General features: G+C 41.6%; 2 protein-coding genes across 2 annotated transcripts in view; both read left to right on the top strand.

Annotated features, from left to right (window-relative positions):
• The first annotated feature begins 17962 nt into the window (after positions 1 to 17962).
• Positions 17963 to 25486, top strand: part of LOC128890383 (transmembrane protease serine 9-like) — an 8458-nt gene continuing 934 nt past the window's right edge. The window contains exons 1-12 of the mRNA XM_054148822.1: positions 17963 to 18056; positions 18396 to 18850; positions 19321 to 19566; positions 19833 to 19975; positions 20502 to 20566; positions 21373 to 21462; positions 22169 to 22222; positions 22419 to 22738; positions 22919 to 23164; positions 23248 to 23362; positions 24808 to 24870; positions 25030 to 25334. Coding sequence (XP_054004797.1) covers positions 17999 to 18056; positions 18396 to 18850; positions 19321 to 19566; positions 19833 to 19975; positions 20502 to 20566; positions 21373 to 21462; positions 22169 to 22222; positions 22419 to 22738; positions 22919 to 23164; positions 23248 to 23362; positions 24808 to 24870; positions 25030 to 25334 — 2160 coding nt within the window. The 5' untranslated portion in view covers positions 17963 to 17998. The remainder of the gene's footprint in view (positions 18057 to 18395; positions 18851 to 19320; positions 19567 to 19832; positions 19976 to 20501; positions 20567 to 21372; positions 21463 to 22168; positions 22223 to 22418; positions 22739 to 22918; positions 23165 to 23247; positions 23363 to 24807; positions 24871 to 25029; positions 25335 to 25486) is intronic.
• On the top strand, positions 20540 to 23499 carry LOC128890133 (chymotrypsin-1-like). The gene is made up of 5 exons (XM_054148370.1): positions 20540 to 20599; positions 21373 to 21462; positions 22419 to 22738; positions 22919 to 23164; positions 23248 to 23499. The coding sequence occupies exons 2-5, from the start codon at positions 21378 to 21380 to the stop codon at positions 23389 to 23391; spliced, it is 795 nt and encodes a 264-aa protein (XP_054004345.1). The 5' UTR covers positions 20540 to 20599; positions 21373 to 21377; the 3' UTR covers positions 23392 to 23499.

Raw genomic sequence — 25486 nt, 5'->3', positions numbered from 1 at the left:
CTATGAATTGATACTTGGCGTAGATGCACGTACGCAATTGATTACGAAAAATATCGCCAACCGTGGATCGGTCCACATACGCGTTAAGGGACCATTCACATCGGGTGTTTCGTCGCGTTTCTTTCTAATTACCACGATGGCAAATCGGACGGATGACTTGTACTGAAAACGTGTAAGAGCTCGTCCGAATTGTGACAATTATTGAAGAAGTACTCGCTATCGTTCATCTCGTAAGTTTTATGAAGCTAGTACGCACGGGGGTGGTTCTTATATTTTTTCTTGTAGGATCTATCATTGAGAAAAATGTACAAATATACAAATATGTATAAATCGAATAATGAAATTTTAATTCTAGAAAACGGCATCAAAGCTTTTGACGTAAAAATGTTTAGAATAACTGTACGAAATGTATAACTATACTAAAACTATGTTAGAACACTCTACTTTGAATTATGAGTTAATAACATGACTGCTTTATGGAGTTATAGAAATTTAAGTAAATCGCGTGTATTTGTGTTCAGCAAAGTGTTAAAACAAAACAATAGCAACACTTTTTCTATAAGAATCCGAAACAATTAATTTCAAGCCTCCAATTTCCGGTGGAAACTAAGAATCCAGAAAGCACAGTGTGAATCGACCCTTAACAGGGATTCGATAAGCGCTCGCATTCTTCGCAACCTGTCGCCTAACCTAATCAGACTTCCATTGAAACGTAAGTGACTCGTCCCAGCGATAGTTTTCCATTAACGCTACCAGTAATTTCGTTAAAGCGAGAAACAAGTTTTTAAGGTCACCGCGCCTATCGTTACTTAGTTCGTAATGTTATTGGGGTACGAGTGTTAACTATAATGCACGTAATATCGCCTAAGACATCTAATCGAGGCAGTGCGCGATACAATGTAAACGCCGCGCACGTGGAACCATACACGTAGCCGAGAAACGTAAACGTTAATAAATAAAAACGTTAACGCGACTCACAAATATATTAACTATCGCCATCGTTATCAAAGACGCGATTAGATCTTTCTTGTTCGAGTTAACCATACCAAAGTAACCAGCGATGCGATTAAACGCGACTAAATATCGCCTAACGATTTCACCGATTTGCTCGATTAGCGCCTCATTAAGCGATTCGAAAGTCTCACCTGCGAGCTTACAGCCCGACGCATATTGAGTAATTTGTAATTGTACCTAATGAACAGTAACGATAGTGTTTCGCGGCGTCATATCACTTTCACGTTGCGCTTCATCGATAAGAACGCGGAAACGCGCTATAGAACTCGTCGATTGCCGATACTAAGGGTGGAACTCGGTCCGGGACGACAACGAGGAATTTCTTTACGAATTTTTTAAATATAACGTATCGAGCGGATCTTTATGAAACTTACAGGGTTTCTTATTGGATATTTGGTGATAACTAGAGCGCGGATCTTTATGCAAAATAAAATCGTTGCAAACGTACCTATAAAACTTCAACCTAAATAGGAATTTATTTTATTCTGCAAATATTACAACATGAACTTTACTTTCAATCTCTTTTATATTTTTGCATATTGTTTGCATTTTGTAGGTTCTTGCGCGTTCAAATTTCGTATAAATCCATAAAGATCCGCAGTCTAGTGATAACAAATGATTTTTCTCGATACAAAGTTTGATGTGTGTACTTTTTCTTAGTTCTTTCATTTGTTACCACCAAATATTCAGTAAATGACTGTGTAAGTTTCACGAAGAACTCAATAAATTATTTTCAAAAAATTCGTAAGAAAATTCCTCCTTTTTCAGTGTCCAGAACCGAGCTCCCTCCTTGAGGCATTTTAAAGTGCCACAGTAAATAATTAAATTTACAACTGGAGGACTTCTAACTGCATCGCGGCACGATTAAAGTAATTGCTAGGTGTCGAAGCGCTGCGTTCGAAAAAGAATTGCCCTTGCGGTTGCAATAATTAAGAACCATAGGGATAAACTGGATTAAGAACTCCTGGTGGTAGCGTTGACTGGGCGACACGTCCGGATAGAAAATCGTGCGTGCGTGTTTTTCAATCGGGCCCATACATTTTCATTAACGACTCGTATACCAGCCCGACGCATCTTTATGTTCGATTTCAGTCAAGTCGGAGGAATCGAGAATTCAGAGCTGTTTTTAGATGGAGTTGCCTATGCAGTGCTGGAGCAACCTTTTCGAAGACCCCTACGGTGCAATTTTCAAAATATCTGGGAAGAATTTATTACATATTCTTTCTTCTTTTTATTAGGCTGTCTCAAAAATTTCTTTCGCTTTATTAATAAGTAATACATGCACAATATTATGCTCCATTGCAGTTACAACATCGATGTCTACGAAATTAGATTGTTTATTTGTATAAACACTGCCACGTAAAATAATTGAGTGCAACACGCGAAAGAAACTTTCGGGGCAACCTAATACTTGATTATCAATTTTCTGTCGGTGACACTTGTTTCTGATTTTTGTCTTTTTAAATGGATAAGAATCAGTATAAGCGATTGAAGAATATAAACGGTTCCTGTAAGAATGGTTAAAAATGTAAGTCTCATAATATTTAATCCTTATTTAATTTACTCCCACCACACAAAATAAAATTTTGCTCGTCAATTTTGTTAGCAATGCCCAATCCTCGATTCGTGCCTGGGCCCAACGTAACGTTATTATGTTGTCCCGATTGGAACGTCCTTGCGCGCGGTGGAAATTGCGCATACTTCACGCTCGCGCCGCGTTCCATAGAAAACCGCCACCTCTTGAATGATGCTTAATGAACTTGAATGCCTTATCGGAGACGTACGCGCGACGTATCACCTTGGATGGGGGCACGGTTTCTATCGGATCCTCGATTGCGCAATAACTCTCCGACGCGCACTTACTTACGAGACCGGGGAGTATCGTGTGTCGTCGCGCTGTATCCCGTCGCCTTTCGTGCGTCCTTCGGAGGACGTGATTCGTTTCTGGTTTCAGAAAAAGAACCTCCCTCTTCCGCGGCGTGCGCGTTCTTGTGGCCGGAAAGGAAATTCGAGCTCGGGAAATTATACACTGGGAATTACAATACGCGTGCGCTGTTATGACGCAATGGGCCAGCGAATCGCAGAATTCGCAGAAATTCAAATATTTTATTCAAATTTTTGTTCTTCGACGCTCAACATTCAGAATTAATTTGTTTAGTTCTTCAGCGAAAAGCACTGTTGCGATGTGTTAAATATTGCGTCCATTGTTATCTCTATTCGATTATCCAGCAGGCACTGAAATGAACTTGAGGACAGCTGATGCAATTAGATTAAGACTTCCTGAATTTAATAAGCATGATGCAGGTACAAATGCCAAGGCAATTTTAGAAAGGCAACGATTTTCATACTACTGGAATTTTTAATCACACTACATTAATAAGTGTGCACTTGAAAAAAAAAAGGAACTTGATTACCTTAGCAATTTCACGTAATCATAGAAGAAAATATTACTAAACGACTTTTTATCCTACCAGTAGGCACGGTAAAATGCTGAAGAATGGAATTATAGAAGAGCGACTTATCCACTACACAATCATCGTTTCCACCTAAACAGATCACCCTGCGAATAATACAACTCCGTAACTGGCCTTGCGAGCCATGTATCACATGGAAATTCCGTTGGGAATGAATCGATCATCATGCATAATTGCATCGTACACCTCGCCATTGTAACCTGTTACATGATATTGACTTATATCGAGCGGCTAAATACCTGTGTTTCGATCTCTCATTGAACACCGAACGAATCATAACATCTCGTGCAGTTCGCAGCTACTTTCTCCGACGTCGAACAAGCATGATATAGCACGTGACTAAATAATTAGCACCGATAGACGCGATTACCGAATGCTCCCTTCGCATGTTAACGCCGCTACCAGACAGATCGATCGAGGAGTAATGAGTCAGGGGAAACAGAGCTCCACATGTCGAAGAGGAAAAGAATGTGAGAAAATCGTAAACTCATCAGAATCGAATTACACAAATATCGACGTGTACATCGTATTGTTTAGGGCCTTAGCTACGACCGATTATTTATTATCGCTTAACCAATTTATTACGCAGCTTTCGATCAAGTTGTCACACTGTCCGATCGATTCGTTATGCCATCCTATCATCGACTAAACGACTATAGATCGGAACGACCACCTTGGTAGGACTGTCATTGAAAGCAAAGGCGGTTAAATGAGTCTTCGACGAACAATCGATGGCGTGACTTCGATTTCTTCGACTTCCATACCGATCCTATCGGCGCGGTTCTATTTGTAATATTTTGAGTACGGATCCTGACACGATTTCGAAAGCGATAGTTGATTTGCTATCGAATGATATACGACGATAACAGGTGACAATGATTACTTTGTCCATGTTCGTATAATGCAAACATTTATAACGAAGGCAGTCGAACATATTAAACATGGAGAACCAGATCGATTGGTTGAGCAAGTTCTACACATAGATCTCATTCGTTAGTTGTCGTAGGCTCCAAATGTTTGCTAGTTACGAGAGTCTAATATTTAACAATATCTCCCCATTTAAAGTCTCTGCCAACTAATTAGTCTTAACAACCCAAATCTTATTCGTTAGTTGTTTCCATATTCCTCTAGTGCTATAGTCCTTCTATAGTCCTATATTCAATAATATCTCGACTTGCCCTTCACTTTCCAGTACCACACCCCTAATCGCTACCAAGTTAATAAACTCCTCCGCGATTAATTTCCCGCGTATTTTCATCTCGCGGATCATCGAACGATCGCACAACGGTCGTCCATTTTTTCGCCGCGGGTTCAGAGTTCCCAATAGCCATCGATCTCCCGCGCATTCTTCGTTCAGCTATCCGCTTAGAACGATAGGGACCATTAAACAAACGCAGCAAGAACAAATGAAAAGCGGATATGTAGAAAGACGTTCGAACGAGGACCACGGGGGAAGAGAGATATCAGGGCTAACAGTTCATCTCGCGGACCAGATGTTCGATCCTAGCAGAGATTAATACGCCTCGGTTGAGTTTCATCGTGGTGCGTCTCACCGAATCGACCGGCAGCCGACGCCGACGCCTTGGCGTCGACGTACGAGGATTCTATTTAGACGCCATGGGAATGTTCCTGAATCATCGCTGATCGACGCCCTCGAGCACAACGCCATCCCCTTTGGCGCTTTCCCCAGCCCCGTCACGTTCGAACGGTGCCAATGCACAATCAATCGCCGGTGCTCGCGTAATTGATACCCATCCACGGTGTAACAAACGACGCTGTCCACGGCGAACGAAGACAACTTCGCGACTAGCCTGGCCATGGATCATTTCTCCAACTTTGATATAGATTCCTGCTAAGTTGGCCTCTATTACGCATCGATCCGCCGATGTGCACTTCTTTTGATACGGTATGTATTAGGTTGGCCAAAATGTTCGTTCTAATATGTATCCACACAACGAAGAACATAACTGTAACAGTAACCACAGATTTCGTTCAATTCATTTCACAGAGTGTCCTAGAATTAGTGTAAGAAAGGATCTGACATTTTTGCAAAGGATATTGTTGTTCAGAATCGTCTCAGCTACCCCCCATTTCCGGTTCTTACACTAATTCTGTAGTAAAATCAAATGTCGAGTTATAGTAAATATTCCAACAATTTACGCTCCTGTAAGTTTCGTGACGAATAAAGGTACATATAACTTCCAAGGCCTGTCGTCCCTCCAAATCAACCTCTACCTACCTAACCACCGTATCTTAACGTTATCGAAGTCAACGGTTAGCCATCAGCGGTGTAACACGAAAGATTCGTTATCGTCGACCAATTGACTCGTCACCTGCTGACACTTAACTTCTCAGCAGTTACATTCGACCACAAGCAATCAGCGAAACAATGAAAAGAGAAGTTTCGCTGCGGATACGGCCAAGGTATCGAAACCTCGACAGTATCGTCCACGTCGATTGGCCATCACTCTTCGAAGAGAATCCTCCATCTACAGGTTCACTCGTAAAAAATTGACTTACGCTGATTGCTCGGCGAATCGGTTGATTATTGGCGTCGGTATTCCCCGCGTTATTTTTCCTTTCCTCTGGCTCGAGGAATCGTCAGCGACCCAGCCACAGCTGTTGCTACCTCCTTGGAAGCTACTGTCGGGTAATTAGCGCCGTATTAATATCCTCGAAATAAACGAGCAACGTGCAGGCTTGTATTTCAAACCGGACCACCCAACACAGGCCAGCCCGTGCGCGTTAATTGACGATTTTCTAGCGGACGAATCAACGCAAGCATTCCTTGAGCCTCCATTATTCGGATGCGCCGGCATCCACCGAGACAAATGGTATTAATTGACGCAGCCACTTAACGCTGTGTCACACGGAGGAACCAACCAACACCTGATAATTAATTCGTTCGTTATTTATTGCCCTTTCAACGGGCTCCCTTTGAATCGATGCTGCCACAATCGACAGTCGTTTAACTCGACCTAGCTCCTTAGGTCCAACTACTCGATGAGCTTAGGGTCGTAAGAGTGGCCAAGTTGATCGTAGGACTCGATGATGGCGACTTCACAACAATGATCTTGTGTATTAAATGTATCACAATAGATATTTTATTTGTCTGATTCGTAGTCACTGCTTGACTCGTTCTTATAATCACAAGCACATTCATATACAGTCATTCCCATGAATATTCGTACCCTCTGTGTTTATTGAAGGAATTTTTCTACATTGAAATGATACATTTTTCATTATATATATAAGTATAAAGTTTATCCATGTATATATTTATAATGAAACATTTATTTGAAAATATCAAGAAAATGAAAGCACACTTGGCCTCGAACGACCCCAAACATAGAAACTTCTGTCCAATTTCGGAGTACGGTTCCAAACCTTCAAACCATCTTCATCCCTCTTCCTCCCCATTTTCCTCTGGCACCTCCATTTCCAAGGTTTTCGCGAATGAATTTTGTTCCCCATTCGTATCCCCCTTCTTCCTCCTCTTTTTGTCTCTGTTGTCCAGCTAATGCTCGTACCATTTCGTTTTGTAGCGGTTTTTATCGCATCGAAGGTACCGAGGGCTTAAGTACTCGTGTTATTATCATTATAAGTTAATTTTACGTCGCGACGGCTTTGTGTTTCTCAGACTCGTGTGCCACATCGTAAACTTCTTGTCGTCGGCTCCTCTTTTTCCAAAGTTCTCATCGCTACCAAGCAGCTCGTTTTATGCCCCCCCCTCTCTCTCTCTCCCTCCCTCCCTCCCTCCCCTTCAATTTTTCCTCTTTCGATTTCATCCAATCGAATCTAATGATCGTAAAGCATAAAACGACTCGAGCGTGAAACGGCGGCGTACAACAGCGCTGGGCAATGACGCGGACGGTCTAGCCATCGATGACTTGGCCTTGCGTCGGGGTCTGAATAGCAACAATGATAATGATGACATTGTGCGTTGGGATCGGTATGCGGGACGGAATACGCGTACGTACGGCGAAAGTATTTACGACGACACGATTTGGGCTGGCGCCTTCTTCGACATCGTTCGCGGCCAATGACAGTCCATATATAAACGCTACAGGATGGATAAACGCGTGCTTATTCGTTCGATTCAATAGCAAGGAGATATTTTACTGCACGGTGAGTTTGGAACTGTGTTAAATCGGCTCCGAGTGGGCATGATAGGTGCGAAGGAGTATTTCACAATTGATCTGACGCCAAGATACGTCATTGAAGATTGGGAAGTCAGAGTAACCGGTAGAATAATTTTTAAAAAATTGTTAGATAGATACCCTTGACATGCAGCACGTGAACTCTGTTATTCTTCGAATAGATCTAGAATTAAATATTTCACAATCATTTTCCAAAATAGCACCGTTCAAAGAAAGATCCACTCTTGCACTCTGTGTTACCTAGGTATCGCAAAAGTCCCATCCTGAAGGGTGAAGCTATCACAATAATTCTCCAAAATATCACAGCTACGAGGCGACATCCACGAGAACCTAGGCAATGGGATTCACAAAAACGACAACGCGATCCTGAATTAAGGGCAACGTCTATTTCAACACAATAATCGAGGCGAATCGTTATGGAAACCCGAGAGCAGAGCTATGCAATTTTACCCATTTACCCTAAATATACGTCTCCGGCGTTATTCCACCCCATCGTTTTGTCAGCGAAATTAAGTACGTCCACTTACGGGCGGCGCTCATTCGATCTACTGAAATTCAGTTCCGTCATTAAGCAAAAAGTTTCTCCGTTCATAACTGAGAAGCTTGTCCTTTTTCTAGACATTTTCAGGCAATTACGGCTGGGTGAGGAAAAAAGGACGCGACGGGGCGTCGTGCCGCTTATTGGATCGAATGAAACCTGCTCCCAGCCTCAAGGGTGTAGTGTATGCATTATTCAAATAGCGGTACCAGCTATCCAACACCTCGCTAATAACACCGGGCCCATTTTTCTCCGGGACGGCTAAGTATCCGCCGCTCGAAGCGCATCGACGAGCTTAAACGTCCGTGTTGGAATGTCAAGGGAGGTCGTAGACGCGTGGATGAACGATAATAAACTACCGTCGAAGAGGATGGTAGGGACATTTTGCATCGAAAGTCTCGCCGCTTTCTCGTCCGTTCGCGCCACGTGTGGATTCACGCTCGCTCGTATCCTGGTTCCTGATGCAACGGTCCCTCGTTAACCAACACGAAAACCTACCACGCGTGTGTGCTATCGTTACCTTACCGGCGATGGATCCAGAATTCTCTAAACGCGATGATACATGAACTGTATCTCTCTGTAAAGCAGACACTCGCGCACTCGGCTTTAACGATTTCCTGCTGGGAGGAATCTGGCTCGATAGATTTAATTACAAAAGTCTTGGGGATTGCCTCGTAATAGTATACTAACCGAAGCTATGATAATCTTTGTATTTATTATCGAAAGGCCTGGAATAGAGAAGAGCCACTCGAGTTCTTGACACTCAGAAATTGGTGACGGGAGTTTTCAGTAGGGATCCAGGAAAATTGATTCATTAGTACTCGGTTAAATTTGGGGAGAATTTGCGAATTAAATAGGTTAAAGAATTAAATACTACGACGAAAGTTGAATAATCTAATCTTCTGTTTATCTAGGAGTCAACGTGCGTCATTAATGATAGGACCCAGCTTCTATCCTTTGGTCCAAGAGCATGCATCGCTTATGGATCGACCTAGCGCGTTCGTTCACTCGCAGAAGGGCTTCTCACCCTCCGAAGATCGTCGTCGACCAGGAATTCCATCCAGCGGTTGGCTGAATGGGTTCACCTCGGCTCTCGGTGTTTAGGCCGCAGGCGCTATAGGTGGTCCACGGTCGGCAGGTTGCGCGCTATCTCGACTGAACTGGTGCAAGTTCATTCACCCACGGTTCACACCTCACTGGTCACAATGCTGACCGTACCGCAGGCTCCCGAGTGCGCTGCACTTTTGTCCTATCCGGCGAGATTAGCGCGCGTATCCCAGAGTTAGCCGGATGCCCGGAATTCAACGGCGATTAACATACCTGCTGGTGGTTCACACCTGAAACGTCTTGGACCTGCTTTAACAGTCGACATTTCGCTGGTACTCGCCCCATACATAAATTAGCATACGCGTCAGGGGCGCTTCATGTTTTTAAATGGGAACCCTCTGCTTTCGCTACACGCCCATCTTGTTCAACATGTGGTTTACCGTGGTGCAATGATGGATTGTAGGGGAGGGGGGGGGGGATGAAACAAACAATTGTCTAGGGTAAGTGGTGTTCGAGGGTTTGGAATGTCGAGGGTAATTAACAATGCTACGTTTATTGTTGTGAAATTGTGCAATGGCGTGGAAATACACTTCAGTTTTGAAGATTGTGAACTTCAAGGAACTACTAAAATGATTTTTAATTACTCTTCGAATAGGAATCTAGAATTGAATATTCCACAATGAACAAATCGAAGTATCGAAGTTCCTCGACTAAACGTCCATCGTCAATTATTACACTTTCATAAAAAGAGGATTATTTTCATTTCAGAATGACGTAAGTAAAATCATCCTTGTCTCTTCGACTACAAATATTTCACAATGGCCAAATTGAAGTGCATCCCCAATTTCGAAGCATCGCGACGCCCCACTCCGGAAGTCTCAGACCCGTCCACTTCTACTCGCGTAATATTAAATCGTTATCGGGGAACAACGGGAACCAGTGCCGTTCGGTCGATTCCATATTTACCTCAGCACGAACGAACAGGTGTAAAATTTTATCACGCGCGTTCGTGCTCGCGCGCGCGTCGGATTTAATACGACGCGAAAACTCGTTACGTTGCAGTCGACTTAAAGGTGAGGATCATTAGCGACACGGTCCATAACTCTGTTTAAAGCGCAACGCGCTCTTCCCCTGCGTTTCTTCTCCCTCTCTTCCCTACCTTTCACCTGGACGCGCAGAGCACGCACACGCGGACCGAGGTGCGAAAGGTTCGAGTATTTTCTAATGAATGATTATCGCGAATCGGTTCGAGAGTGCCCGCTCGTAACCCCCTGGTTATCGGACCGGAGTTATCGACTAACAAGTTGTACCCCATAGAAATATAGTAATCCCCATTCCGGTGGTAGAGATAAGAGCACCTCCAAGTAACGCTGTACTCGCAGCAACGTTGCCCTATCTCACCCCTAAGTAGCGTGGTGTTCGAGAACATCGCGAGTTCGCACCAATTGTCCAGCGGAATATGGAAGAATCGAGTTCTTCCAATCCACCCTTTCTGATCTGGTACCAAACATGGCAGAAATAACTATCCCCCTCTTCCTTATTCGATTCATTCGTCAAGTTTCGTCTCGTCGTTATCTATAAGGCGATATTTTTCAAAAATTGATTCCAAGTAAAAGGGTGAAATTTGTCCGACTAACATTGCTCGGAGCTTTCGCTGCGCGATGCTTCAGGTAGGCAGACAGTCGTTCCCGTTTACGACGATACCACGGTGCAGGAAGGAAGTGAGAGTACCGCGCAGAATCGTGCCGAAGCAGAGGAACGACTAGTGCCGAACGTTTTCCTAAATCGCGACACGATTACTTCGTGTTCGCGTTCACACTTGTCCGCGCGCACTCGAAACTATCGACCAATACAACGCGGGACTAACGATAATGATAACGATAACGATAACGATAGTACGTGTGCAACAGTTTTCCCGTTTCGACTCATTTGCATCAACAGCCGCAATTACGGTCATCCATCGTCAGGGCTATCGCGAAATCGAATGAATGTCGCGTGGACCCTGACCTGAGCGCATCGATGTTCTTCCAAACTATAACTGCGCTTTGTTTTAAATGCAATTATCAGACATTTTTTAGGTAAATCTGTCTTTTTTTTTTTAGGTTTGCCACGAAATAAACAGCGATTTTTCTCCTACAAGGAAATATATACAGTCAGTCCCATAAGTATTCGTGGCCTCTATATCTATTGAAAAAATTTGTCTAAATTAAATGACAGGTTCCGTGTTTGTACAAGTTTTTAGCCAACCCTAATATTATTTAATTTGTGTATCCATGTATTCCTCGCAACGCAAAAATATGCAAAGCGAACGTCGAGATCGTCGAGCATAATTTCCAAAAGAATGCTTGCTTTTCAACCGGAAAAGAGAACGGCCACAATCCGAACAGCTGTTCCCCGCGTCATATTTGCATTCTTCGTGGCATGTTTTCTTCGTCGTGATCTACCAGCGCGCGGCAGGTCTCGAAGGGGAATAAAATAGACTCGACCCTCGGGGAATCATCAGGAAAGAGTCATTACACGCGCGCACCGCTCGTAATGGACGTCCACGCGCGGATCGATGCGAGTGTGTTTTGCCTCCTCGGACACGGTGGCCCTTTTAAAAACGTGAAACACTCTCGACCGATCTGCTTCCACGCGAGTCCAGGTGATTCTGATTCGCTCGCTCGCAGCGGGACGGCGATTACTATGTCAGACGGGAGTGAAACATTTTTTTGACAGGTGATAGATTAGGCTTCTTTATGCGGACGGGTTTGTTACAGCCTGATGTACAAAATCGTTTTAAAGAGTTTCGTCTTAGGCTTGGTTAAAAGGCTACTGTACGCTTTCCGGCGCGCACATGTCGACCGTTTTCATATTAATCCGCGAACGAGCGTTAAACCGCGAAAAAGCCTATTGAAATGTATACGCCCGACGAAAAGTTAATGTCTCGCGAGATGCTTCGTAGTATATTTCAGAAAATTGCGTTGTTATGACGGGAACTGAATCGTTCGCATCTGGAAATGTAATCGAAACGGACGCTTGCGAGGATTCAGCTTTTGTCCGCTTGTATTAGCTGCGTGCTTTCGTGGAACCTTGGCTTTATATTACATTCATTCCTGATTGCTGATCCATACAATCAAACTTGTTTTATGCGATATTTTTGTGTGCGATTTTATCCACCGCACGAAAACCGGTTCGACTGTACTAAAACAGACCAAGGAAATAATAATTAATTTAATTTTCTTCTCAGCCCAAAAGGCACAGCATCGATTCTTTTCCTCCCAAGTCTCAAAGCGCGTCTCGCGAAACCGTCGACCCCTGGGGGTGAAGGTGACCGGTCAGTCGCTGGTCGTTTGGTCAAAGAGACAAGAAATTTCGCAAATAGTCAGCGAGCTGGTGCGCCAACAGTCCGGCGCAAAAGCGACCGCCATTCAACGTACTCCTCTGAGCTCTCAAACAAATTAACGCTAGGGCAAACACTGACGCAAGCGCCCGGAGCTGGGATGCGTGTTCATTCACTTGGCCAGAGATGACAGAAGGATGGACGGGCCCCATTGAGCCTTTACCGGGAAACCGCTCTCAAACATTTGGTTTGACACTACTGTGACGTTTTTCGCGACGGTGCATAATGGCCGTTTGCTCATTAGGGAGACAGGTTAAACCTCGATCGTTGCCACCGTGAACGGGCTGCCCGGCATGAGCCCGCGCGACGCGATAAAACCCTCTGCTAGCCGGTGAAAAGCGTCCCATTCAATCCGTCCCCTGCAGCCAGCGCCTTTGTGGACGCTGGAGAACCACCAGTCGATCAAAGACTCATTCTCCTCGATCGAGGATTATCAAGCCGTGTCCCTTCGAGCCGTTCCAACGGTTACTCTCTATGGTTGCGAAAAATCCCGCTTCCTATGGAATTCCACGCGTAATTCGCGGTTGTACCGCTGAACATCGCGTCTCTATTGGACTCGTAACGACTTAGCGAATTAATGTAAACCGTAAATGCATCAAATCCACGGTCCAGCGATTAGTGTTTCGTCCCGCATCTGCTACTTAACTCTCTCCTGTTCATCTCTGTTTTGCTTTCTATGTAAGCAGTGGTTCGTGTAGCATTTTTTCAGAATATTGACAAGAGGGCTTCGATTTTTATTGAAATTACATCGAAAGCTGGAATTTCTTAGGTACTTGAGACGACCTTAGCAGGCTTTGTTCTTATCGAGCTGTGAATCATCCTATTTAATACTGTCTTAGTACTATCTTATTAAATTCTATCTTAAATTATCTTTTCTGTGACTTGGCAACCTTGTTCCATGAAGTACATGGTCAATGAGGGTAACTGGTCATCCCTCGCATAATAGTCGTATCTATTGTCATCCTTTGCAACGTAAAACTACACATCAAAAGTTGGAATACTTCCAACAAAAATCCTCTGAAGTTGTCTTTGTTCTGATCGAGCACTGAATCGTCCTATTTAACCCTTTGCAATCGAGAGATGACTCTCAGTCACCACTAGGTTTTCTTTAGGTTTAATTTCTTTGGAACTCCAAGTGCCAATAAAATGATTGTCGTTGAGGAAAAGGTGACCTGATTCTCAAATCTGAAATTAGAGATCTCATTTTCGAAGTCAGTATAATCTTAGCATTCGTAGCAACAGAGTGCTAAGAAAGCATCTCGAGTTGCTGGTAGATACCAGAAAAAAAGGCCTCGAGTGCAAAGGGTTAACGAACTCCGCAAGTAGAATTGGCGAGAAATGGTCAGACATGAATGAGTTGTATCGTGCCCCAGACAATATTAACCCTTTGCACTCGAGAGGTGACTCAGTCCACTAGGTTTTCTTCAGGTTTAATTTCTTTGGAACTCCAAGTGCCAATAAAATGATTGTCGTTGAGGAAAAGATGACCGGATTCTCAAATCTGAAATTAGAGATCTCATTTTCGAAGTCAGTATAATCTTAGCATTCGTAGCAACAGAGTGCTATGAAAGCATCTCGAGTTGCTGGTAGATACCAGAAAAAAAGGCCTCGAGTGCAAAGGGTTAATACTATCTTCTCTGGCTCTCAGCAACCTTGTGTCACGAGGGGTAAGCGGCCAAGGGATCCCCAGCTCAGTAGTCCCGTCTATTGGCTACTTCTTGTCCGCATCAATAATAATGTTCGGTGTTCCAGCAACCACAACGCGCACATTGACAGACCTTGTGGCGTGTGCACATTCCACGGGTTTAATTGCCTTATATCGTGCTCGGGCCACGCTAACCTGTTACACATACGTACCGTTCCGCGAGGGAACACCTCGGCTCCGTTGCAGCCCCGGTAAATAATGAGTTCTACCCGGTGTAATACGTTCACCGCGGTACCCCGCGGTTCGGGATCACAGAGCTTACGTTTCAGTTATCAGCGTTATAATTATCTCGTCCAATTTCCGTGGAGTTGTCACGGACACCGGGGATGATCGTCGAGCAACGTTTTCTCGCCGCGGATCTATACAAATGGCACGACTCCGCCCTGCGCGAACATCGGTGGCACGGGTCATTTACCGCCGGTTGTTTCGATCTCGCTAGCAATCGGCGAAGACCCGCTGGATATCTATTACTCGGAGTTAACCGCGCGCCAAGGCGATGCGCGAAAATGTTGCAACGTTTAATGAGCCGTGCCACGTGTGGGTGGAATTGAACGTGCACGATTAAAGTTCAAGTGAAACGGCACGTTGGAAAGGAACGCGATGGAAATCTATATCGAGGGATCGAACGCGAATGAAACGGAGAGGTCTGACTCACGCTCGATAGGGTACTTCTGTGGGCTGAAAGTTACATTTTTTAATTAGAACTTTGCGAGTTTATAGGGGATATTTTGTTACATTGCTCGTTGAGGCGGACGATCTAGGATGTAAATGAGGAAGGAGGCGTATACAGGGTGTCCCGTGTAATCCTTTTCATCATTTGAAGAATGCTCCACACTTTGTCCGTGCAATTATCGAAAAGTGCGTTGCGTAGTCGCGTGGAATGACTCACAATCAGACAGGTTTTGCGGGATCGCTTAGCATAGCTTATCGATAACTCTCTCTTTCCGTAGTGTCCAGTTACGTAAAGCGTTACATGGAGTTCGGGTTGAATGGATAAATCTGTCGATCTCGATCATTCGCTACACCATTCGGAACCTTTCAGATTTTCTAGCTATAAAAATTCTGAACCATCGTCAGACAATTAACGCAACCACGAGACAAATTAGAGGAACCCCAAAGGCTACCCACCCTTCGATCGAATCGAGAAAACACCTTGGTATTCGTGGCGGCTTATTTACAAGGTAAAAATCGTTCGCCAATAACGCTGCGGGCTGATAAAAAAACGGCAACGGTCCGATACGATTCAATAAATTTCAATCAGACGTCAAACGCAATGTAAATATGCAATTACGTCAGCGCCGTGCGGCTATAAAGATCACGTGCGAACCAGAGACACGTTCACCGATGACTTTACACGAGCATCTCCGAATCATGCTCACGGCCGACACCTTTCTCCCTCGTTCTATGCCTCTAACGATATTGCCAATCGATTATCTGTGAGAATCGATGCGTGATTAATTACCGTGGGGCTATTGATATTTAATGAACCGAGCGTGCACGATATATTGAAACGTAACGCTATTCCTCGACGGGGATAGTGATATATTACTAATTGCTTCCGCGTAATGGATTTTCCCTAGGAAACGGACGTTAGGCACAGGTGTTTGGGCGGTGCATCTTCCGTGGAACCGATCGAGGATTCGGAGAAAGGCTGCACCGAAGTTACCGTTTTCATTTCGAGACGATCGCTATGCGCCATCTAAGTCATACCCTTGCAACAGTTTAGTGAAACATCCCCGTCTTCGTCAATGATAAAATACGCTATGCATATTTCACAAGTAGACATTTTGAATAAATTCCCAAATGAGGGGCTCACGTCATACAGTCGTCGGATAATAGCAAAATTACGATATCGTGATTTCTGCCCAATTTTTAAGAAAAACTCAAAGGCGCGTTTAAAGTTTGATATACATATAATTATGTAATTTTGATATACATATATTATTATATACATATAATATATATACATATAATATACATATAATATATATACATATAATATACATATAATATACATATAATATATATACATATAATATACATATAATATACATATAATATATATACATATATTTTGATATACATATATTTGATATACATATATTACCATCTTGTTCCACAACCTTCCCACCTTTTAAGGGACGCATAAAGGACCACCTACCGAAAATCGACGTGGACTTTTCAGACAACCTAATGACGTATATGACTTTTGTATGTATTGATAGATGTGAGGAAGCATATGTGCCTCTGGCACCGAAAGGGATAATTTTAGAAGAAAATCATGCATCGCTAAAAAAAAAAATTGAACCAACAAGAAGCTGTGTGAAATGTAGCGTAGCTCAATTCGTTATTGTTTTTATGTATCCCATTATCACGATGTCGATTGCTGATATCAGCGATACGCATTGCATTCAATGACCCATGAAACGAATGTGCGTCGGAATCGTCAAGTGGTTAATCGAATCGTTCGCACGTCAGGTACACAAACATATTATGTTAATGTTGACGTTAGCGATGTTCCGATATACAACTCAGATGTTCGAAAAGACGTCACAGAATCTGTAATCAGATCGCAACGCATCACACCACATTTGGGATTATGGTAAAAGTACCTGTCTCATCGAGTTTCGCAATCTCGTGAATCACCTTTCACTCGCAATAGTTGGAACTTCGGGATCCAAAAAAACAATGATTACATATTTTTTAAGCACGTTCAGCTAATAGCAAATACTATTCCTAATCGTTTCACGTCAACCATATCGGACGTTAATTAAATTGTATTTATGTAGGAATTAGTCTGAGATAAACCTTATCGCGCTTAATTGAAATGGATATTCTGGGAATTGAGATTTATTCGAGCCCTTTAAAATGAAATGAACAATGGTTCCTTTGCTGGCTAATATTTTTAAGCACGCGAGGTTTATTTCTCTGAAATATTCGTAATGTACATAAAGTCAAAAATCGTCTTAAATTATTCCTCCAAAGCACGTCATTCGTTCATTACACGAGCCACTGAATCCAAACCGTTCATTAAAAGATAAACATCGTTTCGACGAACTTGTTTACACTTGTTGCACCTACGTGTGTCCCGATTTATTGAAAATATTATACAATTTGCAATGCTTATCGCAACTGTCAATACTGTCAGCTGGAGCCTAAACAAACTCCAGAATAATATATAAAGTCTGCATTTGTTACTGAGGGTATCATTAATCGCAACTACAATCAGAATCATATCGCTATTTAAATTTAAATCATGTGTCGCTTAGTCTTCATCCTTTCTTTACTTGCAGTTATGGGTTCTGGTAAGTCTAATAAATAATTATCATCGCAAAGCACTAATTCCCCGTGGAAATATATAATTTCTTGACATTGCTATCGATAAGATACCGATCGAAACAAAAGCTGTATCAGCTTTGTTTTCAATGGATCAAAGTAATACTTGATTGTGATCATACGATAGGTATATGATTTTTTTTTAATTTAATTAACATTTATTCTCTAGTAATACTACTTAAATCATACACAACACTCTTATCATTCGGTCATTGTTTGAAAATTAATTTAGAGTTAAAGATTTCTTTTGTTACTGATTTTCCTATCTGGAAGTGCAAGATAATAGAATTCCATATAAAGCCGTATCGTCGATTTCGATGTCAGTGCGCGCACAAAAAGACAATGTCAATCATGTCTTCTAATTTCGTGTGTATTTTTATATTCGCGGTCCTCGCATTTGGTAAGTACCACAAATAAAAATACTTATCGATGCAGCGTGGTAATATATTAATATAATATATTAATTTCCCATTAATAAAATATAAAAATAAATAGTACGACAAATGTTAAATTCTATAGTTTCTAAATGACCTGAAGCAAAATGTAAGCCCTGTAGACATTTCCATGTGAATCAGTCTGGCAGTAAACGTGTTAACTTCAGATCAAACGAATTTCGTTCCTTTTGGCTCAACTCGTCCAGTAAAATAAGCATGAATAAACTTGTACTCATTCGATTCCATAAATAGTGAAAAGTTGCGTATCGATGCTCGTTCTAAAATTCACTCTTCTTCCGATATAGCGAGCGCCGAGTTCCCTCAGGACCGAGTAGTTGCCATCTACGCCGACGTTTCGAAAGTCACTAATGAGAGCAAGAAGTTATCAACCCCCGAGGATGTCAGGAAGTTGTTGTACCCCAGGTTTGACAGGAAGTTAGCAGACACGGAGAACGTCGAGAATTCAGCAGCCCCCGAGGACATGGAGAGGATAGTGGGCGGTTACAACGCCCAACTTGGCCAATTTCCCTACACGGTGTCCCTCAGAGTGTGGAACCAGCACATTTGCGGGGGTTCCATACTTAACAATAATCACATCCTCACCGCTGCCCATTGTGTAACAGCTGGCGCTCCTAACATAAACGACATGACCGTCGTAAGTGGTACCATCTACCGCAAGGAGGGTGGCGAGAGCCATAAAGTGGCTGCTATGTATTACATAAAGGACTATCCGTGGTCTATGGACGTCGGCGTGATCAAGGTAAGGATCTTTCCACGTTTAACGAATCGGATCGAACTCGATCTCCATAAAGTCCTTCTCCATGATCTCCATGAAATTTATCTAATTTAAATGACAGCTTTCATGTTTTCAAATCAATTTTCCATTATAAATATGTACATGAACGAACTTCCCGCATTTATGTATTTACAATTACAAATTTATTTGGAAACATGGAACGTTCGTTTAAATTAGACAAATTTCTTCGATAAACATAAAATGTACGAATACTTATGGGACTGACTGTACGTGCATGAAGAAACTTTACACACGTATATAATTATAACGAAGCATTCACTTGCATCATTGAATACACAGACCTGTACAAAAGTGTAGACGAATACAAATACTTGTGCGACTGTCTATGTAATAATTATTTGTGACCTCTGTAATTTTAGTGTCGACTCACACCACGTTTGTATTAAACATCGATGTGAATATATTTTTTCCAGATTTTTGGTAGTATCAATTTCAATGCTTACCAGCAGCCAATTGCACTCGCTAGCAGCAGACCCCCAACAAACTACCTCGGTGTTGTGAGCGGATGGGGTGGTATCACAGCACCTCCGTCCCAGGCTCCAGACATACAGCAATTCCTGGAGGTGAAGATAATCGATAGTAACAAGTGCAGGGAAAGTTACAGCGACATCACCACGGAGATCTGCACTCTGAACACCGTCGACCAAGGAGTGTGCAGCGTAAGCATTATGAAAGAATATATACATGTCGAATTGAGTAACCTCCTCCTTTTCGAAGTCGGTTAAAAATATAGACCGAGCATAAACTGCTACTATAGGTAAGGGGAGGTGATATTCGGGGTTTGAAAGGCACCCGTCTAACGTCGATTTATAAAAGGCTCGTAAAAAGGCTCGGTCTATATTTTCATATGTCTATGCATGAAACAATACCGTTTGCGATTGATTCAACCAATTGATTCATGTTCTTTTATTTGTTTTGTCCCCAGGGCGACAGCGGCGGCCCATTGGTCTTCAACGGGCAAGTTGTTGGCATCGTGTCTCGTGCTGTTCTCTGCGCAAAAGGATACCCAGATCTCTTCACCAGCGTCTATGATAATCTTAACTTCATTCACGCAGAAATGAACACGTAACTCAAAGAATGTATTAGTTAAATGTAACAGAGATTCATTATTTTTTGTACCATATATATTATACAAAACAGACTGAAATATACAAGCGATTTTAAGGCATGAATCAATGTTGACAATTCATATTCAGATAATAATTCCTTAAATTAACTCCTTAAAAAAGAAGAATGCAAAATTATTGTTTCCTCTGGAATATTGAAATGATCTCCCCCTCTCCTCTGACATATCTCACAGCTTAGAAGATTGTCAAAAGAGATCTCAAGACGCGAATCATACTGACACTCCGTATTGAGATAATCACTTCTTAGAAATTAATAATGCACGATGATTGTTTGCTCTATAATATTCGATGGCCTCCCATCTCGACATATTCCAAAGCTATTGAAATTGTAGACGCATGCGCCATTGTATCTAATTAATGCACGAAAGACAATGCACAAACAGTGCGCGTGACAAAAGAAAGTATAACAATATTCCTTTTGCTTATACTAATTGTATTGTTATTGTCGTATTTCACGTGTTTAACAGTTTCGTTATTGCCTTTAAAAGCTGGCGAGCCTTGATCGACTCGCATAGTTTAACGACTACCTGTGGTACATCTTCATCGAAGACGACTCAATAAAAAGGTATATGCACTGTCTCTATTGTAAATTATGGTTAATATAAAATATTAAAGCGTAACAATTTCACGCTATTCGCTATTCCTTCAATCTTAGACATTTTTTAAATATTCTCTTTTATTTTGTAGTCGGGGCTTTGAGATGGTTGTCGACTGTTAAGTATGAATTGTAATTGAGAGTAATTTTGAAAAGAACTCTGTTACAGTAGAATATATTTTATTATGATGTACATCATAATTTATTCAAGGAAGATGAAATTTAATTACTAAATGAAAGTCTCCTTACTTTCTACTTTTCAAAATTAATACTTTATCTTCACAATTATAAATCGCATCACTATTATAACACTATACGCCCACAACTGTGAAATTCAACATGGAACCCGCTAATCCTCGCTCTATACTCCTCTAAAAAAAAAATTCTAACGCTTGAACAACAAACCAAGACGCGATAAACAAGACAGATCCCCATTTGCATACAAATATCATCTCGCTGATCCAATTACGCGGCTATAACAGAACTATGTTCAGTTTCGCCAGCAGTTGGTGTTACAATGTTGGGTAATTAACAAACATCCGAGCCATTCGCACGCTGTACCGATCCCCACAATTTGGTTACTCGAAACCACAGTAGTTAGAGGTCGTTAAAAGCCATTTTACTCTTTGACATCCACCAGTAAAATCGCAACTCGAAGATTCAACGGAATATTGCAGTCAGGATTAACGCGATACCCTGAACGACCAATCGAGCGATTAATTTAACGGTTTTCGTGTGTTTAGGAAACATGAGGACGTTGATGGTGATTTTTACGGCATCCATGGCTGTTGCCTGCGCTGGTAACACGCTCGATGGCATCAAGGGTTCGAGAGGTACCTTGCAACTTTTTGATACTACTTTGCCTTTCAGTGATTAGGTTGCCTGCAGAAGGCATTTGTTTCTATTACTCGTGAAACGTTTAATGCGTAAGTGTTGAGTTTATTTCGTGACAGATAATAAAACTTAATTAAAAGTATCACTATATTTACTGAAATCGCGTTTTTACCTCGCGAATCGAATAGACTCGAGGGTGCTTAATCTCCCTGACAAGTAAACCCATTTATTTAACCAATTCCGCTCGTTGCGAAAATAGGAACGTAAAATGTGCCACACTATATAAACTTAATTCCATCAAATCACGCGGCGTTATCAGTAGACCGCCAAAATTTATGGATTCGCATATTTACTGAGAACATAGCACAGATTTCGCACAATTCCTGCTCCAATTTTGCAAGCTTTCAAATATTCGCTTTCTATTCTGCACGTGAACCATAGATTACCGGCGTTTAAACAAACATTGAAATAGTATATAAAGACAACGTCTTCCACCGTTGGCATCATTAACCGTGAGACCGAAGTCAAAGCACCATTTCCACCATGAATCGCATTCTCGTCAGCCTTCTTGTTCTTGTGGCCGTTGGCTATAGTAAGTACTACGAACATCAAACATTGCAAAATATTAGATTCACGTTAAAATTGATACTGTCTTTTCGAGTTTGCATTAAGACAATATCTATAGCACTCTATTATTTGCTACAGAAATGTTCGTCAGTCCAGAAACCTGTCTCAAATTAAAAATAAGTAAGCTCGAAAGTAAGTGACTTATTTTGAGAAACAGGTTCTAGTTCGTCGACGGGAGTACAATTCCGAGAATTCCCATAGTTACATATTTAGTCTCTCTTATTTAGCGTTATAGAGGAAAATAATGTTGAATATGGACATATTCGATCACTTTATAATGTTATACATATATCAATAGTTCTCTATGATCAATTTTTGTTTCACGCAGTCAACGCTGACAAACCCGAAAAGTTGGGAAGCCCTGCTAACGCAGAAAAAATAGTGGGTGGTGGATATGCCGAGCTTGGCCAATTCCCCTACGTGGTATCCATCAGAATAAACCACGTTCACCAATGTGGAGGTGCCATACTCAACAGCAACCACATCATCACCTCGTACAGCTGCATAGTAAACGTTCAACACATGAGTGAACTGAGTGTTGTGAGTGGCACCGCTTACCTGAATTTGGGTGGAAATACCCATAGCGTGGATGGTATGTACTGGGTAAATGGAACCAACGATACTTCTCAAGATATCGCTATATTGAAGGTAAGAATCTTTGTATATCAAGCTTTGTACATCGCGCCTAAGTACTCAAACTTTCCATAAAATGAACTTTGACTATAAAGCTCCTCGACTGACTTTTAGACACTTGAAGTAACCGAGCCTAATAGATAACTGTTAACCGCAAGTAATGCTACATTTAAACAAATATGTATCCTCTTCTAGCTTGCTGACAACATCAGTTTCAACACGTACGAAGAACCAATCGCCATTGCCACTAGCAGGCCACCATCAGATGTCTACGCTGTTGTTAGCGGATGGGGCAGCAGTGCAAATTATGATTTCACATCTTCCAACAAGCAACGATACCTTTATGTTAAGATCATCGACTCTCTGCAGTGCAACAACGTGTTCGATGGCGTAACCAACGAGATCTGTACTTTGAACAGTGCCGAACAGGGAGTGTGCTACGTAAGTATCGAGAAACTTGGTGTATTGTTTATATGAAAAATGTTAATTGTTTGGAGAAATAATTATTATTTTAATCTTTCCAGGGTGATGATGGCGATCCCCTCGTCTACAATAACAAACTCGTTGGCGTGTTGTCTCGTGGTCGTCTCTGCGCTGAAGGATTCCCCGACGTCTTCACCAGTGTTGCCGACAATCTTGGTTTCATTAGACAATACTACAACGTCTAACTTTGACCTGTTATTTGAACATTTCTTGATCTTATGCATCCAAGCATTACCATCATCCGTTCGAATATCAATGTAACTTGTTGAAATAAAACATTAAATAAACAGCAACGACAATTTCTTCTGTTAAAACATCCACCAATGATTGCTTCGTGATATATTGTTTAAGTAGTAATATTTTGCTGTAGTTTGAGTGAAAAACTTTTCGTTTCAATCTTGCTTTTTATATCTATCTTGGGTGAAAATTGTTCAACCTTGTTAGTTTGAAAACTCGTAAGATGATGTAGATAAATACCAGCTTCAATTTACAACAATTTAATGTTTACTAGAGATCTAATCTTCAAGATGATCTTTAAAGAAATAGTATAGCATATGTTAGTATAACATATGTTTTAGTGCTTCGTAATATTATTTTAAGCGAATTTCAATCCTTTCTGCTTATCGACTTTACTGATAAATAATTTCTTTCGGGGACTACGATCACGAAGATTATTTTTGCTAAGGATTCTCCGACAAAATTCAGGATGAACTTGTTTCTCTGAGACTGTCACCCATTAGTGCAAGCTTTGAAGCAGAAATTCTTGGATCCTTTCAACTTCACTCTTCCCTCTTCGCTAATTTTGTTGGGCTGACCAGAATGGACTCCAGTTATTTTTAAGTTTTTAATATGTGGTAAATGGTAGATTACTTCTCCTTAACAATCGTGCTACATTGACGTAACTCTTGCCTTCGTTATGCCACTTAATTTTCCATCGATGGTGCTTCCGACATTTTTGGACATCTTATATACATAGATACTATTTTATTAAAACCCACAAATGTGTAACACATGACGATTTAATTTGATCAGTGTATACCTCTAAATATAAACGAAAACATTCGATAGGCAATCATTTTGTCTCTGTTCAAGGACCAATTAAATAATTCTTTATCAATCTCTATCGATTCTTTATCGATCTATTCTTCTATCGAAAGATTTACTATCGACTTAACGTTCTAAGAACTCTCTGCTTCTTCCCTTCGTCGAGGTCGAGTACTCCAAATCCCCATTACGCCTTTCTCTTCAAGAACACGTGCCAAGATAACATAATTATCAATTTATCTTATTCGCAATCCGCTAGTGTTTGCTAGAGCATCAGGACGTTTTTCTCCGTCTCAAACATAAGCAGTGCCACTGATTACATAACTAAATCTATTCATACAAATTCAAAACAAAGTACACATTGGAAAGAAACCACACATAGCACTTCAATAACAACCGTATGTTTGAGAACTCTTCCAAATCCTCGAAAGTTATCATACTTGGAAACTACACATGTAGAGATTTGTCTCGTTATCAGAAATTTCACCTGGTACACAAAGTTTAGAACAAATATGACAGTAGTATATAAACCTTGCCTATGATATCATTAATCGTAGTAACAAAATCAATTATGTCTCGGAAACTTGTTACTCTGCTCTCATTTGCGGCCATAGCTTGCGGTAAGTGCAGAAAATATCTATTACTTCCAAATACTAGGTGGCTAATATATTAATAATTGCACTCGAGACGATCCGTCATCTAAAAAGCAATTGAAAACGATACAATTGAACGCTGTACATCGATATTCTGCTTATGATGTTGAGTTTTTTTCATTTTAGCGAGTGTCGATGGCGCTGCGAGGCTAGTTAACGGCCAGAATGCGCTGCCTGGTCAATTTCCCTACACCGTATCCCTCAGAGTAGAGAATTCTCACATTTGCGGCGGTGCCATCATCGACAACTACCATATACTCACAGCTGCGCACTGTGTGAGAACCCTCACTAACTATCCAGACCAAGTCTACGTTGTAACTGGTACCATATACCTTGACCAGGGTGGAGAGTACCATAGGGTGGCTGAGATGTTTCCTCACCCTCTATACGATGGGGTTACGAGAATTAACAACGATATCGGTGTGATAAAGGTAAGTAGAAATCGACAGTTGTTTTAGGAGCCTTGAAGTTCTGTAAAAATATATTATCGTCCACACATTTGTGCATCGAGCTTTATACATTAAGATTTATGCTCGAAGCTTTGTATTCAAAGCTTTGTATTCCAAGCTTTGTACTCAAAGTT

This window comes from Hylaeus anthracinus, unplaced genomic scaffold (assembly GCF_026225885.1).
Source record: "Hylaeus anthracinus isolate JK02 unplaced genomic scaffold, UHH_iyHylAnth1.0_haploid 12000, whole genome shotgun sequence".
Taxonomy (NCBI): domain Eukaryota; kingdom Metazoa; phylum Arthropoda; class Insecta; order Hymenoptera; family Colletidae; genus Hylaeus; species Hylaeus anthracinus.
This window is presented reverse-complemented; position numbering and strand designations above follow the sequence as displayed.

Excerpts from the sequence above, each read along its gene's own strand:
- LOC128890133 (XM_054148370.1), top strand. The coding sequence starts at position 21,378 with ATGAGGACGTTGATGGTGATTTTTACGGCATCCATGGCTGTTGCCTGC. Across the intron at positions 21,463-22,418 it reads TGGCATCAAGGGTTCGAGAG|TCAACGCTGACAAACCCGAA; the intron begins GTACCTTGCAAC and ends TGTTTCACGCAG. Across the intron at positions 23,165-23,247 it reads CCGAACAGGGAGTGTGCTAC|GGTGATGATGGCGATCCCCT; the intron begins GTAAGTATCGAG and ends TAATCTTTCCAG.